Raw genomic sequence first — 18,276 nt, forward strand, 5'->3', positions numbered from 1 at the left:
AATAGCTTCTGCATCGGCTAGGAAAGCGAGGTGAACTTGATCACCAAATTTTGCAACGTCACTATTAGCAAATACTTCATAATCAGCTAGCCGTGAGGAAGGAAATCTCATCCTTTGTGATCTTCTTATGTTGACTTCATCACGTATCTCAGCTTGTTCAACACCCAGATTCTTATCTTCCAGCCAGCTAGGAACTATCTCAGATATCTTATATGTCTCAACCTTCCTCCATTCGAACGTGGCTCCCTCATCCACGATCATATCTCTACTGATCACAACTTGTTTCTTCTTAGGACTGTACAACATATAACTGCATGTGGGGTGATAACCAATGAAGATAAAAGTTTCAATTTTATCATCCAACTTCTTTCTTCTTGCGTCTGGGATATGTTTGTAACATACGAAACTAAAGATTCTGAGGTGATTTACAGATGGCTTGATACTTGACCAAGCCTTTTCTGGTGTGTAGTTCTCCAAGGCTCTCGTTGGACTTATATTCAGTAGATACATTGTTGTGGAAACAGCTTCCCCCCATAGGTAGTGTGGAAATTTCTTGCCTTTGATCATGCATCTGGTCATGTCAACCAACATCATATTCCTCCTTTCATCCAGACCATTATGTTGGGGAGTATATGGGGCTACCACCTCATGCACGATTCCGTTATCAATACATAATTTGTTCATCTCGTGAGAGTTGAACTCTCCTCCACTGTCAGTTCTGAATATCTTGACATGCAGCCCAGATTGTCTCTCCACCATGACACAAAATTTAACAAAAATAAGTAAACATCCTTCTTTTCCTTAATCAAATAAATCCATATCTTTTTGGTCCATTCATCCACAAAGATAAGAAAATATTTGTTACCTTTGAGTGATTCTTGTTCGAAGGGTCCGCACACATCAGAATATACGACTTCAAGAGATTGCTTCACCCTCTTGTATGCAACCTTCTTGAACTCTTTCCTGGTCTACTTTCCAACAACACAACCTTCACAAATCTTCCTCGGTGGAAGAATCTCAGGAACACCTTTCACCAACTGTTTATCTCTGAATTGACTCAAACTTCTGAAGTTTAAATACCCATAACGGTATTGCCATAACCACACTTCTTCAGTATTAACAACAGATAAACACTGAACAACTGTGGCGTTGAGGTTCACCTTGAAGGTTTTGTTCCTGGCCGGCGGTGCCTTGAGCACGAGTTGTCTTCTTTCATCAAACACCTTTATATGCCTTTGATGCATTACCATCAGGTATCCTTTCTCCAACAGTTGTCCCAAGCTCCAACAATTACTTTTCATAGTTGGAACGTACAAAACGTTGTTCATGTAGGCAGATCCACCATCCTTGCGTTTGATCATAATCTTGTCAGCCCCTTCAACCAGGATCACATTATTGTCAACAAACCTCACACTACTTCTGAAACTCGGATCAAAGTCTATCAGTCATTCTTTCTTGCCCGTCATATGGTTGGAGCATCCTGTTTCTAAATACCAGCAGGTTTCGTATTCAGCATGGCTTGTTTCATTTGCTATCAAAATGTGTTCAGCCTTCTGACACCTGTCCCATGCAAGATTATTATTCTTGCACCTGTTCAGTTCTAGATTCTTATTCTCAAACATGTTCTGAATTGATCTCCAGTGCCACTCGTCTTCACTATCTCTAATTGTACTCATCAATAAAACGTGATCAGAATCGGAGTCACCTGTATCTTGTGCAAGATTGGCTTCATCACCTTTGTTTTTCTTTGTAGCTTCATTATGCCAACATTTTGATAAGTAATGTTTGAATTTGCTGCAGGTATAACCCTGATTATTTCTCTTATCAACGTTCTTTCTCCCTCTTCTACTCGTCTGCTTACAACCTCTCTTACTTCCATATATGTGCTCACTGCAATCTTCTTCAACACTCTGATCAGAGATGTTCGCATTTCTGCCTCCAGTTCGACCACCTCGTGATTGGTCTCTACCTCTTCCAACCCCTCGTCCTTTGGATTTTAATTACTTCTGGCCTGTAAAGCTTGATTCGAACCTTGACTCACTTCTTTTTCTGCATTTCTTCTTTCGATCAGTCTTTGTTCATGTGCCTCCAAAGAGTTCTGCAGTTCTTCGACTCTCATATTCCCAAGATCTTTACACTCTTCTATGGCCACGATTATATGGTCATATTGTGGGGTTAACATTCTGAGTATTTTCTCCACAATTTTCTTATCTTTCACAACCTTGGCATAGGCTCTCATTGCGTTCAGCACCACTTGGATTCTTCTGATGTACTCAACGACTGATTATTGCTCTCCCATGCCTAGGATTTCATATTGTCTCTGAAGGGATTGCAATCTGATCTTCTTGACCTTTCCAGAATTGCCATTGCCTTTTTGCAGGATATCCCACACCTCCTTCGTCGTAACGGCCTTCGAGACTTTCTTGAATATGACAGTCGAAACACACTGGTGCAACAACATTCGTGCTTTGCAGTCCAACCTCTTATTCTCCTAGTGTTGTTTCTTCGCTTCTTCTGAATCTCCCTTCAACAGTTCTTTAAATCCTTTCTTGACAATATCGTCCACTTCTCAGAAGCCAAGAATTGCGTCCACTTTTACTCACCAATCATCGTATCCCTTGCATTCATACATTGGTAGATTACTGTGAATCACACCAGCCATATCTTCTCAGACTCCTTTCTTCTTGATCGTCTTGAGCTTCACCACCCTTCACCAGGTTTCGGAACCTTGCTCTTGATACCACTGTTAGCATAGTTGGTAAAGAGAAGATTATGCAGAGGAAATATGTAGTGTAGAGAATGAGAGAAAGAAATGGTAGAATGAGAGAGTAATTCTCATTAACCAAAGTAATAACTGTCAGTATGAAAATTATATTAGTTTTTGGGTTACAACAACATTGTTCACCTTTTCATTCATAACTTACAATTTTACAAGCAATTTAATTTAGTTTTCTCTCACAGTGGAAAATAAATATTAGGTATTTTATTGTAAAATATTTAAAAGCAAATAGTGAAAATAAAATTGTAATGGCGTTTATAATTAAATATTGAAGTGTATAATCAAACATCGGAGCCCGTATCTGGCGGCAATCACCGTAGCCTGACCAACCTCCCCTAGAAGGCATACATATTACAGGATTTAGTCTTCTTCGTGTTTTTCTGATTCATGTGAATTAAAATAATATGTATATGCCTAAAACAAGTACCTGTGAACGAAATCATAATCATTTGAAAGAACTAAAATATTAGTTTACTATCAAAGATCACCTCAACATTTGGGTATACTAATTTATTACCTTTTTGGTTCATTTAATGCTCAACTCTTTCTTTATTAAGCCGCACAGAAGAAAGGCAACCCCTTTAGCACGTCATGATACCCAATTTGTGACTGCAACAACGGTTCTCGTAACTGCATTAGCACAAGGACCCTTAGGTCTTTTCAGTCTCTGCGTCATCTGCTGCTCGTTCGACTCTGAATTTGTATCATTCACCACGCCGAGCGGCTCAACCTCCTCGGCGATGACCGCACATGACTACTTTTAGCATCAGCGAGCGCCACTTCCATTTTTATTCTCACCATTTTTTATTTCTATCTGATCTCACAGGACATCAAAGACCATGAAATTGGAGAGTGTAAATCTTGCATAAGTGATAATGAAAAAGTTCGAAAATCCGAACGGAAACTCTCGTCCTAAACCGAGTGGTGGGGAATGCTCGTCGTGAATTCCCACTCTCGTCCTAAACTGAGTGGTGGGAAATGCTCGTCGTAAACTCCTACTCTCGTCCTAAACTGAGCGGTGAGAAACTCTCACTCTTATCTGAATCCTCCTGACATATTTAAACCCCTTCGCACCTGCAAAAAAACTTCTCAGGGCTTAGGGGCTTAATGTACTATACCCCGGAGACTGATCGGCTAAAGAGAATTCGAGACCAAAACAGACACTAATCAGGAAAGGTAAATATCATTAATGGCCAATTAATATGTTTAATGACCATATTAAATGCAAATATATGCTACTTATGAATGATTGACAGGTCATATTGCACGAGAATATAGTATTAATGGACAATTAACAGATATTATTGAATTTGATTGTCTAGTTTAATGATTAATCAATGTGTTTGGCTACCACAAGCCTTATAAAAGAACATGCATTTGTTCTAATAAAAATATAGACCTTCTTATAAAACATATCTAATTTGAGCGTCAGAATGTCTTTTACAGGTCAACCATTCATCAGAAGATTGTGTTCTCATAAAGAATTAAACGATCGAGACATAGAAAAAAAAAAAAAAAGAACAACGATCCTCGGACCACTCCAACCAAATGAGAATGCTTGTTTCTATTTTTGAACCTACAAGCCATGAAATGAAAATGTAATGGAGATCCTAGTAACATCATCTGATCAAACTAGGATTTTCAAGTAGCAATGTTTGAGCAGTAGTCTTTTTGACGACCATTTTATACTTTGGGAGGGGTAATTATTGCATGCAGATTATGTGAAATTTTGCATCTTGTTATTCATTTTTCAGTCAGCTATTTATTATCATTGGGATTAGATTGACTTCTAAAAACAGGGATTCAAATGATTATCATTGGGAAATTTAAAAATCAAATTGACGTACCATAAACATTGGGAAATTTTGCATCTTGTTATTCATTTTTCAGTCAGCTATTTATTATTTTGTATGCGTATAAACACGTGAGTTCATTTTTAATTCTTACGTCTATGAAAGTCAACAGTGAAGTGAGAATGTGGCACATACTAAAAAAACCTTATCTTTGTTTATGGTAGTTGGTAAAGGGTGAAATTTCGATCCCTCAATGTACGAGCAAATCTTGTATTTGCAACGGCTTGAAATTGTAGGACAAATATTTTAAAACAACAAATTAACATTAAATTATTAAAAGTTGTTAGTAGACTAGAGTTAAGCCATCGAGTTTGTAATAAATGCTACTAAATCTCTATAATCTAATGGTTGACACGATTAAGAAAAGACCCACTGAATTCAAAAAATACTTTGAGACAAACGAAATAGAAATTTTATTTTTAGACCCAAAAAATCACTATTGTGAAGTCCTTTTGCACTTATTAGAATAACTTCAAGCGTCCCACGAGGCATCCATCTTTCCCTCAAAACCTTTTAAAAGTTAATAGAAACTAATGCATATATTTGAAGGAATGATATATATATATATATATATATATATATATATATATATATATATATATATATATATATATATAATTTAATAAAAAGGTAATTAAGTTGAAACATAATCTCTGTCATTAAGTTTATCAAAATTTACCATAAATCCAAAATAAAAGAAATAAAGATGGAGAAAAGTATAGAAAAAGAAATAATTAACTTTGCATGCACATAGAAGAGCAAAATGACAAGAAGGTTTTACACAATTAATAGACATATACAACATTTAATTTTCAAATAAATGACTGTTTATTTTTTAAATATTTGAGTTAAATATGTTTTTGTATAGAAATTAAAATTAATCTTTCTTTAAATTTTTTTATTCAATTTAATCTCTTAATCTAAAAAATATGCGAATTTAATGTTTTTAATAAAAAAATTTAAATTTATTTTGTTTCAAATCTTCTTAATGATAATATTTGAATTATTTATAATATTTGACATGTTTTTATTTTAATTTTATATACATTTAAAATTTCAAATAAATTTAACAAAATTTAATTAAAAGATTAAATTCACACATTTTTAAATATGAGAACTAAATTAATGCAGAATTTATATAAAAGAAAAAAGCTAATTTTAATAAGTACATATAATCATTAATATTAATTTATATAAAAGAAAAAAGCTAATTTTAATAAGTACATATAATCATTAATATTTTGGTTTAATAACCTTGTATGTAGAACTGAAATTCCATAAAAAAAAAAAGAAAAAAAAAAGAAACATATTTTCTTATATATAAGATTTCGTAAAAGCACGTAGAAAATAATAAAGGAGAAAAAACCAAATTCACGGAAGATTGTATGATAAAAAAATAGCAAAAAGAATATGGAAAATGTATACTTTATCTGAGCTAAAAATTTTAGAGAACTAAAATATAAACTAATTTCAACATATTTAATTTCATGATTATGAAAACATTCTCAAATTTATTTAAAATGAGCACAATTTCTATTGAATATTACCAGACAATTTAGGAAATATAGTTCTTTGCATAAAATAAAATAAAACCAATGAATTAACATCCAAAATGCCATTAAGTGTTTTATTTATATTTAAATACAAAAGAGCAATGCATGTTTGAGTAAAACACTGATCTCGAGTTTATTTTTATTTGTTTTACATTGATAATACTTATATATAAATTAATTATTTTTCTTCTATAATATTAATAATTATATTTAATAAATAAAAATGTAACTAAGCTTAGTAATAGTGTCTTTTATTGTGCACTAATTATACTTGTATAGAAATTAATTACATGTTTTCCTTATATAATACATAACATTCTTTATTGTATTGAATAAACATAAAGTGCGATAAATTATTATAATATATTAAATCTTATTGCCACTTATTGTTCTTCGAATTATAATTTTATATAAATTAATTATTTTTATTTACAAAATATAACAGAACATATTTATGTATTTGATCAAAACATGAAAAGTAGGTAATTATTTATTGATTTATACTTATAAAGTGATTAAATGTTTTCTTTATATATAAAATTTACCAATATTTTTTTTATAGATTTATCTTTGTCTTATATTCCTATTTTCTCATGTACTAAATATTTCAAAATGCAATAAAAAATGTAAGGAGCTAATATATTATTCAAGAGTTGAAATGGCATAATTGAAATGAAATATGAACACATTTTATTATTTAATTAAAAAAACTTTTAAATAGACAAAAATAATTATTAAAATTTTATTTTATAAAAATTATCATTTATCTAAAAGCTTTTTCTTTTTACTCTCTTTTCTTTCTTTATAGACTTATATAGAATTTACTTATATTTTGTAGATAAGAATCCGCCTTAGTAATCTTGATGAAATAGAGAAATATCAAATCATATTTGTTTAAGTAAGTTTTTCCTTACTTATATCATGGAGTGAGTTTTGAAAAAGTTTTACATTCATAGAAAATAGGAGTCTCACATATAAGAGAGATGAATCTTTGTTAGTTTGAGATTATAAAGATATGATTAGATAATTAATAAAAATATTAACTGTATAAATTTAGCTTTCATTATAGTAAGGGAGTTGGAAACTTAAGCTTCAATAAACAAGTCTTGATAGGTGAGGAAAGTTAGTTTAGTTTGGATAGTACTTTGAGATAAAAGATCTAGATGTGAAGGTGACATGATCGTAATATTATGCAAGGATTGCGAGTTGTTTGAATATATTCAAATTATCTCAATCTTGAGACATATGTTGTGTATTTTAGTGGTGGAAAGTCATAATATTTTAATAGAGTCAAATCAATTCCAATTTTTATTAATTTGTAACAAAATATTTCATGTTAGACGTAAAAAAAATTTTACTCTTTGTAAGATTTATACTCTTATTTGGATTCTCAAGAATCTCTCCCTCCAGTGTAAGTCCTTTAGTATTGGAACTTATCCTTCAAAACCACAAGTACTTATTCTTGTACCGTTATTCATCATAACGAAGCACATTTGTCTTACCTTTAGTCTAGAAAACTTTCAATATTGGGATTCATCTTAATTGGTCACCAAGATTAGCTATCGACTTTGATACCATTAATGAGGTCTTTCGAAATAATATCATTAGAGAAATACAACACCAATGAGATATGAATTTAACTCACACATAAAGGATTGACATCACCTCCAATCCAAAACATTAAGAAAATAAGTTTGTAGATTTTCATCCTTATATAATGTTCAACTTTCTCATTTTTATTCAATGTGGGACTTAAACTCATACTTAAATTTCCAACAAATATACCTGAATAAAAGTTTATGGTGTTATCATTACGATATAAAATGTGATGAATTACAAATATAATTATTTCAAAATGTACAATAAAACTTCTTTTAAACTTCTTATCACATAATATATTAATATACATTATTTATATATTTAGTAAATTTTGGATATTTATGTTAAATACAATGTTTGCATTTAATACATACCTTATATAGGCTTAACGTATACAATGTTTGTACTTAATAATGTTTGTACTTAATACATACAATATATAGATTTAACATATGGTGATAGGTACTGAAATTAAACAATCCCATCTAACTTATTATAATTAGTTCAATTGAAAGTATAAAGTTAGTTTAGTGGTAAAGTTGGAAGGAAGAATAAGAGAAGTTGTGAGTTCAACTATCTCAACTAACATTTGGGAGATATAATTTTGGTTTGATGAATTTGAAAAAATGAGTGAGAAAGATTATAGGTTCAATTCTCCCATTAACAAATACTAACAATTAACATCACCAATATTATATATATATATATATATATATATATATATATATATATATATATAATATCATTGATATGAAGAACCAATATTTTTTACATAATTAGCCACAAAACATATCATCCTAAATTTAATATCTCATCACGTTTTAAATATAAACCTAAATTTATTTTGTATTACAAAATTCATGTATAAGTTCAAAACAATTTATGATTGTTTTAACATTAAAGAATGATCCAAAGCAACTCTAAATATATTTTAAATTAATTTCACTTTTAAAAATTAAATATTTTAAATCAAACAATTATTAAGGGACCCGATTCAATTAAATCAAATGTATTTTTATATTATTTAGTTCACATAATCTCTTTCATTAGTTATTTCTTGTAAATTTAGTTCAAAACGCAACATGCTACTTAACATGCAAAACCTATTCATAAGAACAATTTCTAAACAACAATTCTTAGCTATATAGCATTCAAAAACAATCCCTCCTTTTAACTTATCATCATTATTCCTACCAAAATCAATTAGTTGTATCAATCAAATTAAATTTCCTTCTTTGATAGTTATCTTTAGTCCGAGTAACTGCAGTATAAAAGTCAAATGACACCGAAAATTCTAGAAACCTAGTTAAACATTACAAGATAATAAAAAATCACCATTAAAGATGATTAAGTTAATTATTTTTAATTAACAATAATAAATTTAAACTTCATTCCAAACATATCCTTAATATTGAAATGTACTAGTTTCAATTGTAAATAATGGCAAGGTAACATCATTACAAAAGCTAGAATGTAGAATGATATTAGTGGCAGTAAAAAGCTAAAAAGTACTTAAACAAAGATTCGGAACATCCAACAGCAGTAGTTTAATGGCCTCGGAAACTCAACAAAAATGCCACGACCCACACAGATTATTATTTCCACGGCAAATTCACATAACCCAAATAAGATTCATTAAATTATTCACATTAACAGACTGGATTTTCCTTCATAAATCCTATTCTACAAGAGTAAGCAAAGATAACATACTTTGGGCATCAACCCTGTGAAACCTTAATAAAGAAATATTAGTGCAAATTATTGTAATGATTGAGATAAACAATGACATCGTATACTTTCCTCAACTTCAACAATTTTGTGAAAGAAAATAAATGGGAAAAAATAAATAATCAGGGCTTAGAATGCATATCGATAGATGGCATCTGCTACACCATCTTCATCATTGCTTAAACCAATCACGTTAGCCACAGCTTTGGTCTTTTCTGATCCGTTACTAAGTGCGATGCCTAGAGAGGCCAGATCAAGCATCTCCATGTCATTTTCCCCATCACCAATAGCCATTATCTGTGTTAAATAAAATTGGGGCAAATATAAAGCCAGACAATACGCACAAATAAATTGTAAGATTGGCCCCTCAAATCATCAGTAAATGTTTTGTACACTCGACTCAATGGATGATAAATAAAATTCCAAAGATGTGTGGCACTCTAAGCCAAATGAAACTGCTAAACCTTTCATGAAAATTTTGGCTAGAATCTAACAGTTTTAATTAAATTAGATCGGGAAAAATGTTATGCGACGTCATTCAACTACTACTTGTTTTAACTAGAATATTACCACCCTTTCCATATATGTGAGTGAACAGTGTTACTATGAGAGTCTGCATAGACAATACAATCAACATTACAGAACTCATATTTGGGATACCTCCTTAGCAGTAACCCCCAAATGATCGAGCAGCACTTTTACTCCATTCCCTTTTGATGTTCCCAACGGTACAATTTCCAGCATGTCAGGCACAGCTTGAACAACAGTGGCACGACCTTTCGTTGCATCTGACCAGTATGGTCGCAAGGTCTCAGCCACCTTCTCCGCCGTGTCTAAGAAAATCATTTTCTGTAGGTAGAATCAAAATCTAAATGTCAGCAACATCTACATGTGAAAAGTGAACGTGAGCAACAACCACCAAGTCATTTCTTACTAGATGGGATAGGCTACTCATAACACATTCTTAATTACACATTCATTGCTTTATTATATCTTCAAAGTGCTTTCACATGACTTATTGTCTGTATTTTGTACCTCTTATTGTCATTAGTAATAAATTGAACTTTATTTTTCATAAATGTTTTAATGTTGTATGTTAGAAGTCTCACATCGACTAGAAATAAGACCAATTCAGTGTATATATGTGAATGCAAACCTCACCCTACAAGTCGGTTTTGTTGGATTGAATTAGGTTTAAAGTCCACTTCTAACATGGTATCAGAACCATGGTTAGGGTCTATCCTAGCGATATCTGTTGTCATTGGGCATGTTGTTCCACCCGCTATCGGGCTACTATCGGACCACCCATTAAATGTCTAATCACACGTTCGAGATATATATACCTCGGCGAGAGAGGGGTGTGTTGGAAGTCCCACATCGACTACAAGCCGGTTTTATGGGATTGAGTTATGCTTAAAGTCCGCTTTTAACATGGTATCAAAGTCATGGTTAGGGCCTATCCTAGTGATATCTGTTGTCATTGGACATGTTGTTCCACCCGCTATCGGACCGCTATCGGACCACCCATTAAATGTCTAATCTCACGCTCGAGATGTATATACCTCGGCATGAGAGGGGTGTGTTGGAAGTCTCACATCGACTAGAAATAAAGTCAATTCAGTGTGTATAAGTGGGTGCAAACCTCACCCTATAAGCCGGTTTTGTGGGATTGAGTTAGGCTTAAAGTCCACTTCTAACACCATATTTTTAACTAATTTGACATTTGTCTACTATTCTGGACATAACTTTTTTCAGTAGATACTATTGACTAATTCAAGGTTCTTTGGATTCTTCATTTGGAAGGCTTTAGTTTTCATAAATGGTTTCCTAGATTTGGATATTTCTTCAATTTTTAATATCTTTTTTTATTACGAAAAGAGTTTCAACCAACCTCAAACATAGGCTTGTAAGGTAAGAATTATCCCGGCTATAATTTGGTCTTATCTTTAATTAATGTAAAATCTCCAACACTCTTCCATATGCTGAGACATGTAAATCTCATGCATGAGAATAGATATTTGTGGGTGTCTGATAATAGGTAGCACAATAGGCTTAATAAACTTCATTAGAATAGGCTCTAATACCACACTAGTAAGTGAGTTAATGTCTAACTCAACCTCGCAAACATTAGCTTTCAAAGAAGACAACTCACTTTGGCTCACAACTGGGAGAGTGACTTGATCACATGGAGAGAGAGCATAGGTTGAATCCTTGATGTGTATTGAGCACATAGAGCTATGCATTTACAAATTAAAATAAAACAAAATGGGTCTGCCAACAAATCTAACAATATTCATTTACCAACTTGGTAGAAAATGTTGTAAATAGCATATCATTAAAATAAAATATTCCATAATAAATGGGAAAAAATATCTTTAGAATCTTCCTATTCATTTCAGCATATTTTTATTTCCTCTTCAAAAAGCTTTGATTATTACAAATAGAGATTATGAAAATATAATTAAAGTGATTATTATCAATAAAATAATCCTTTACTTTCTTACATAGTTCAAGTTTGTCTTGTAAAGACCATAATCCAGGCCAAAGATCAGTACAACCCATAGTCACCAGACAAGATTTGTAACTGTTAGGTTTCTTGGTGACAAGAAGTTGAAAACATTCAGAGTTTCCACCCACAAACCCCAGTATTGACAATCTCAGAACTGGAAAACAATCTTATTATTCCAACACAAGCAAAGTACACGAAAACCACAAAAGGAGAATGTTTCCCTTCGCACAGGATGCTAGTAATCCTGTCCAGCCTCGTCTAATACAAAAATGTCCCCTCTAAATGACAACACCCCTCCTATATATAGTCTTCCCACTAAGGAGACTTACAACAACCCAAACCACCTAACAACTAACAACCTATGTTTTATTTTTAATCACCTTCTCTTCTAACGTATGGTCACCACATCCTCCCACATGGTTGCCTCTGGTCCCCCTTCCTGCCATTCAATGAGAACCTGCTGCATTGGTTCTCCTTACTGTTGATTCGTCCTTCTCTCCAACTTAGGAATCCAGAATGAAGTAGAGGATAAGACTAATAGCCCTTTGTAGTGTAGGCAATCATGTTCCAAGGTAAACAGAGTGTGTGAGCCTGCATCTGCCTCCAAATCTTTCCTGATCTTTTGTAGAACTGGATCCCCTTCCACTTACTCCAAAACTGTCTGAAAATCTTGCCAGAAAGGTCTTGTAATCACCTATTTCATTATGGCTCAGTCCGGTAATCCTATATCCTTTTGTTTTCTTAGCCCTCCTCCCTTGGACCTTAAATACTTGATTCCGGTGCCTCAAATCACATAACTGGTAACCAATCTTATTTTTCCTTCTTTACCTTTTTGAACTCCCTGCCTTTTGTTACTCTTGCAAATGGCTTTCAAATTAAAGTCTGGGATATTGAACAAAGTCACCCTCTTCCTCAACTTTCTTTTGGCTCAAATAACCATAAAAGGTTTCTTTGTTTTTATACTGTGTATTTAATCACATATGTAAATCATTTCTTTACAATTATTCGAAGTATTATATAGAAAATCCTAACTATAGCTAATAATGGAGAATATCCCTGATTATCAATTGTACATATTTCTCTAATTACTAAGATCAAATCATATCTTTTACACCTTTCCTCCTCTATTAGCTTCGTATGATGAAGTGTTAAGAATGCCATGATTCACCATCCATGAATACATTAATCAGAAGATGAAACTAGAGAGCAAGGGTTTGCGCTAGTGAATACCTGAATCTCAGCAGAAGCCAATAGATGTTCAACAGAAGGCATGACCTCAGCCTGTGAAGTATTTCCAGGTAAGACACAGTAAATGGAAAAATAGAATAGGATAAAGTATATAAAAATCCACAAACGAGATACCTTTGGTTCATGGTATATTGTATGCAGTGAATCAACAAGCGGATCATGAAATAGGGTTAAGCACCGCCCTTCACAAAATGCAATAAGGGGTACCTTACTCTCCAAAGAGTAAAGACATGCCTGTATGTTTTAGAAACAAAATCATTTCTTAAATACAGTAACAAGAATGAAAGTACTGAATCCGTAATCAGATATTTATATTTGAAGATTAGAATCCTCAATCGAAGTGTTATGTAGAAAATTGGCATAAGAAGTGATTTCACAGACAAATGAAAGTGGGCTGATAAAAATTGTTTTCTTTTCCTCATTTGGGTAAAAGAAGAAAAATGAGAAACTTGAAAAACTTAGTCCGAGAAATATAAGTTGGTCACTGAGTTACATAAGCAGAAAATGTTACCTCTTTACAGACATTTGGATCTAAGTTGCTCCTAAATATTTCCTGACCTTGTCTGCCATAAACAAGCAAACCCTGTAATAATGTGGTTAGGAATATAAGGCATAGAAAAAAAAAATATATGAAAAAGGAAAAGTTGTGTACAAAGTTAGAGTCAGATACTTCATGGTGTTATTCAATTAAATAATCTAGTGCTAAATCCATCACTTTACTGCGTTTATCAATTTAGGCCATGTTTTTTGAATTCCTGTGGGACTCTAAAATCACTGGTGATATACTTTTGGTGGATAGAACTTGAGCTTCCATCGAAAAAGCAATATAGTACAAACAACTTTGAAGTGAAATATCCATGCGTAAATGAGTTCACTACATCTAAATGACTGCCATGTTCTATAGTTAAAACATCAAACTGCCTTAAGTACAACTAAAAGTTTACTTGTTACTCTGGTTATTCTAAAGACCGTCATGTTTTCTAATTAAATAATTAATATTGGAGATCTCACATAGACTAAAGATATGACCAAAATATAGTACATAAATGGTACAAACCTCATTTTACAAAGTCATTTTTATGAAGTTTGCTTGACATAAATTTCACTTTCTTGATCAAAACTATCTTTTATAATATTTTGGGATAACGAATATATAAATTATATACATATTATTAAAAGTGTTTTTATGTTTTCTCATATCATATCTTTATTTTTTTTCAGAATTTCCATTTACTGTATTAATTTCATTTTTCAATATAAATAACACACCTATATTGCCTCAGAAATACACAGTTTCAGCTAAATGTCTATTTCTAATTGAATAAAGATGATGACAAGGGACATCCGCGATGTACATTACACAATTAGCATACAAATTATGTTTCTTTCTACTCCTTGCTTTATATATGGACGAAACCTTATTTATGACGGAGAATAGTAAATCTAGGTCATAGAACCATATATAGAATCTATCATGCCTCTTCCATATGCCAGAATATCAACTACCAGATTTAAATAATGGATTTTTGGCGGCCCCGTAATCTGCTATCTATTACATTATTACACTGATCCAATTTTGAAGTAGACTATTGTTCTGTGGCGAATGTTACATAGGAATATGTGCGGATCCATTATCTTCTCATTGTAATTTCTTTTAAATGTGAAATTGTACTCAACAACTATGCCACAATTTTTAAAGCAACAAAGGTTTGTTGTCAATAAATGTTAAATGATTAACGGGAGCCTTGGACTGGAATAATTACTACATGTGTTCACAAAAGCCCTCACCAAGAATAAAATAAATTATACACGTGACAATCTCAGGTGCGGTTGGAAAACAAATTGCTAATGTCTTCAGAAAATGGGCAGAATTAACGAGCTGGACAGATGTTAGAGAACATTTTGGTAATCTCTTCTGCGAGTTAAGGTAGCAAAACTATTTACAATCAATTATGATAGAGAATATCAACTAGATGTTTCAAGTCAGTTAATTGTGATACACAAATAAAACGTATGAATATGTAAGACAAGAGATTATAACTAAATAATACTTTCAGCTACAGATAAAGAGAGACTTGCTAAATCAAGAAGCATTGTGAACATTAAAAAATTACGGAAAGATTACCTGTAAGAAAACCCCAGGAGAAAATTCTGAAACAATGCCATCTTTTCCAGCTAAATCAACCGTTTTAAAAATGTCTATCACAGCTGGACGAGCCTATTTCCCAAATTTCAAAAGCAATGATCAGAAAAATTTTCAACCATATGAATGTCTATGCTTAAATAATAAAAATATACCAAGCTATACATAGATTACCAGAAACCAAGAAATGATCTCCATTATCCAATATAGAAAAAATAATCTATATTAGCATGCTACCCTGACAAATCATGGATATAGTAATCTTACTTTTCCGGTAGCTATCACAATTTTCACCCCTCTTGATGATGCCTCTCTCAAAGCATTGACAGTTGTAGAAGAAATTTGACTTTTGCTGTTCAACAATGTTCCTTTGTACAATACAGAAGTCAGTTTAAATCCAGACGAAATTTGAAAGAATATCTAAAGTGTATCTTCACTGCAATCATACCATCCATGTCACAGAAGATATATCTGAACTTTGGTTTGTAAAATCTAAGACTTCCTTCTTTCTTCCTGTCTTTTGACAATTCATCTATAAGATTATGTCCCCATATACATTTTATGCAAATAAATACTTATTTGAATTAGAGGGAAAGGTATAATAAAGCCAATAAATTATGCATGAGGATTGCTGAGGTATACTAGTAAAAAATACAATTACCATCTGAACTGTTTTGATGAAAATTTAAATTTGAATTTGTTTCAGCATCACATGCACTCTTTATTAGCCCTTTTCCTTTCCAATCAAGACTCTTCAGAAGGATTTCCTCCTCTCTCTCCATTTCTACTTCAGCCTCTTCACTTATTTCATGATCAAATCCCAAAAGATGTAACAAGCCATGAACCTGCAAAAAGATGAAGTAATTGATATTCTCAAGTTCATCTTTCAGTTCACACAACATAGACATAGTATTAGAAGATAAAATTCCAACAAGTTAATTGTATTATATGTTTGAACTACACACCCACACTGAGAAGTGAATGAAACTCCAGATTACTTTCCACTTATGCTGATAGCCAAGAACACTACCATAATCCAACACAATAAAGTTCAGTACCATACAGGAAATAGTCAGAATATTATGAAACCAACCATAAGGATTCGGATCTCATCAAGAAGAGTATGTCCTCTTTCCTCTGCTTGTCTTGCAGCTGTCTCAACAGAAATTACAATATCACCCAACATGAGCTGCAAACAATTCATCACGTAGTTAGCATCCAAAATGTATGTTTTAATTTTATTTATTGTCAACAACACCCAATGCAACTTATAATCAGCTAATTGAATTCTTACAATAGGAATCTTGAGCTCAGGTATATGACTTGACATTGAGAGAACATCTGTGGCATGGTCTTCATCTCTCCATTCCTTATTAAGTTTTCGAATAAACTCATCATTGCAAAGAAGTATCGATAACTCAACACTATCAAACCCACCAACATCACTTATAGCAGTGTCTCGAGTTTTATAACCGGAACCTTTCAAACCATCAAAAGCCAGTTTCATTGCCATTGGAACATTTAGCCGAAGCAATTCTGCAATGCTCTGTACCCAGTAAAAGCAAAGAGATCACATAAGAATGTATAATGCACAACATAGAAATATCTCTTTTTTTCAGATTAACAAAAGTTCTATAGGATATGATTGTAAGAGTTTATATGGAATTTATTTGAAATTATCATGTAAGTACTTATGCAAGTGTTTCATTGAGGTGTGTTGTAACCTTCTAAAAGCATCTCTAGTATTACTTTTAACGGGTCCTACCATACTAAGTCAAATTTATAAACTTTCAACCATTATTTAGTAAAAGTAATCATGTATGTTGCTATTTTATTTCAAACTTCATATATTAGTTATATTTCGTATAGTTCATTCCTTTGTTACTCTCTAGTACTTCTCAAAGGAAGACCTAAAAGCTGAAAAACCATATCCATAGAGTTTCACAACAGAGCCAAAAGAACAAGTAAAACATAATCAGAAACCATGATAGAATTCTGCATGAATACTTTTAGAACAAAAAAATCCGAAGGGGTGAAATAAAATTATCAGTAATCAAAACTAATTAAACTAAGAGTGTTTTGATATTGGTTATTTTCAAAAACAAATTGTTATTTTCTTTTCTTAAAACTCTCTAACAAAGTAAATATTGGGCTTGGTAATGAGCACCAAGATTTCGGGATCGTCAGGCAAATCTTCTTCGAGGCAAATTTCCACGCGGAGTTGCAACTCTTTCTCCTTCTCTTTGTTCTTGGACGCTCTTCGCCTCACCTTCCGATATTCCTTGCTTTCGGAGCGAACTCCTGCCACAAGGCGGTGCCTACCTTCGGTCCGGCACTGAGTGAGCGCATGAAAACTGAAGCCAAAACGCGGGGATTTCAAGAACAGAGAGACGCGACTAGAGATGGCGCTGTTGAATGCGGGAGAGAAATGAGGGAGCTGAGTGACGCACGTGACGGCACGCTCCATGGTGTGGAGAGCAGGACGGGAGAAACGGAGAAGCATCTAAGAATTGAGTTCCCAAATGGCTGTTCCTGGTTTCAGGGTATGGTACAATTGAGACGGGAGACACGACAATAAATTTTTTTACTTTTACTTTCTTTTAATTTAATAATAAAAAAGTGAGTATATTTTTATTTGGTTTAATCTTCTTATTTATCACAAATAAGTTTTTTTTTTTTCGATTTATCAATTAAAATTGAAATAATTAGAGGTCTTTTATCAAATTAGAGAAATGTCCGTTTAAGTTTGGATTTCGTAGTATGATCAATGAATTATTTTAAATGATATTACAGTTTATACATGATTAATGTGTATTTTGTAAATTTTAAATTAAAAAATTGAGAGTAAATTGGGAAAAAAATTA

The 18,276-nt window shown here is 32.4% G+C and overlaps 2 protein-coding genes across 4 annotated transcripts; both read right to left on the minus strand.

Moving 5' to 3' along the window:
• Window positions 1-968: 968 nt before the first annotated feature.
• Window positions 969-2,239, minus strand: LOC106752980. Its single transcript, XM_014634762.1, has 3 exons — window positions 2,005-2,239; window positions 1,561-1,753; window positions 969-1,419 (listed from the first exon to the last, which is right to left on the minus strand). The coding sequence occupies exons 1-3, from the start codon at window positions 2,237-2,239 to the stop codon at window positions 969-971; spliced, it is 879 nt and encodes a 292-aa protein (XP_014490248.1).
• Window positions 2,240-9,348: 7,109 nt separating this feature from the next.
• Window positions 9,349-17,978, minus strand: LOC106753016. 3 transcript variants are annotated; one of them, XM_014634798.2, is made up of 12 exons: window positions 17,580-17,973; window positions 16,707-16,958; window positions 16,506-16,601; window positions 16,074-16,257; window positions 15,861-15,929; window positions 15,680-15,780; window positions 15,395-15,487; window positions 13,781-13,852; window positions 13,384-13,503; window positions 13,252-13,302; window positions 10,173-10,361; window positions 9,349-9,809 (listed from the first exon to the last, which is right to left on the minus strand). In XM_014634798.2, exons 1-12 carry the CDS (start codon window positions 17,913-17,915, stop codon window positions 9,642-9,644), a joined length of 1,731 nt encoding a protein of 576 aa, XP_014490284.1. In that variant the 5' UTR covers window positions 17,916-17,973; the 3' UTR covers window positions 9,349-9,641. The 3 variants fall into 3 exon arrangements, with proteins under 3 accessions (XP_014490284.1, XP_014490283.1, XP_022633064.1); XM_014634797.2 differs by having other exon boundaries at window positions 15,861-15,944; XM_022777343.1 differs by lacking the exon at window positions 9,349-9,809 and having other exon boundaries at window positions 10,312-10,397; window positions 15,861-15,944; window positions 17,580-17,978.
• Between the last annotated feature and the right edge of the window lie 298 nt (window positions 17,979-18,276).

Source organism: Vigna radiata, unplaced genomic scaffold, assembly GCF_000741045.1.
Source record: "Vigna radiata var. radiata cultivar VC1973A unplaced genomic scaffold, Vradiata_ver6 scaffold_122, whole genome shotgun sequence".
Taxonomy (NCBI): domain Eukaryota; kingdom Viridiplantae; phylum Streptophyta; class Magnoliopsida; order Fabales; family Fabaceae; genus Vigna; species Vigna radiata.

Excerpts from the sequence above, each read along its gene's own strand:
- LOC106752980 (XM_014634762.1), bottom strand. The coding sequence starts at position 2,239 with ATGAGAGCCTATGCCAAGGTTGTGAAAGATAAGAAAATTGTGGAGAAA. Across the intron at positions 1,754-2,004 it reads TCAAGCTTTACAGGCCAGAA|CTACAAAGAAAAACAAAGGT; the intron begins GTAATTAAAATC and ends GGCATAATGAAG. Across the intron at positions 1,420-1,560 it reads AATAATCTTGCATGGGACAG|AAGTAGTGTGAGGTTTGTTG; the intron begins GTGTCAGAAGGC and ends TCCGAGTTTCAG.
- LOC106753016 (XM_014634797.2), bottom strand. The coding sequence starts at position 17,915 with ATGCTTCTCCGTTTCTCCCGTCCTGCTCTCCACACCATGGAGCGTGCC. Across the intron at positions 15,945-16,073 it reads TCATCAAAACAGTTCAGATG|ATGAATTGTCAAAAGACAGG; the intron begins GTAATTGTATTT and ends ATAATCTTATAG. Across the intron at positions 15,488-15,679 it reads TTGTGATAGCTACCGGAAAA|GCTCGTCCAGCTGTGATAGA; the intron begins GTAAGATTACTA and ends TTTGGGAAATAG.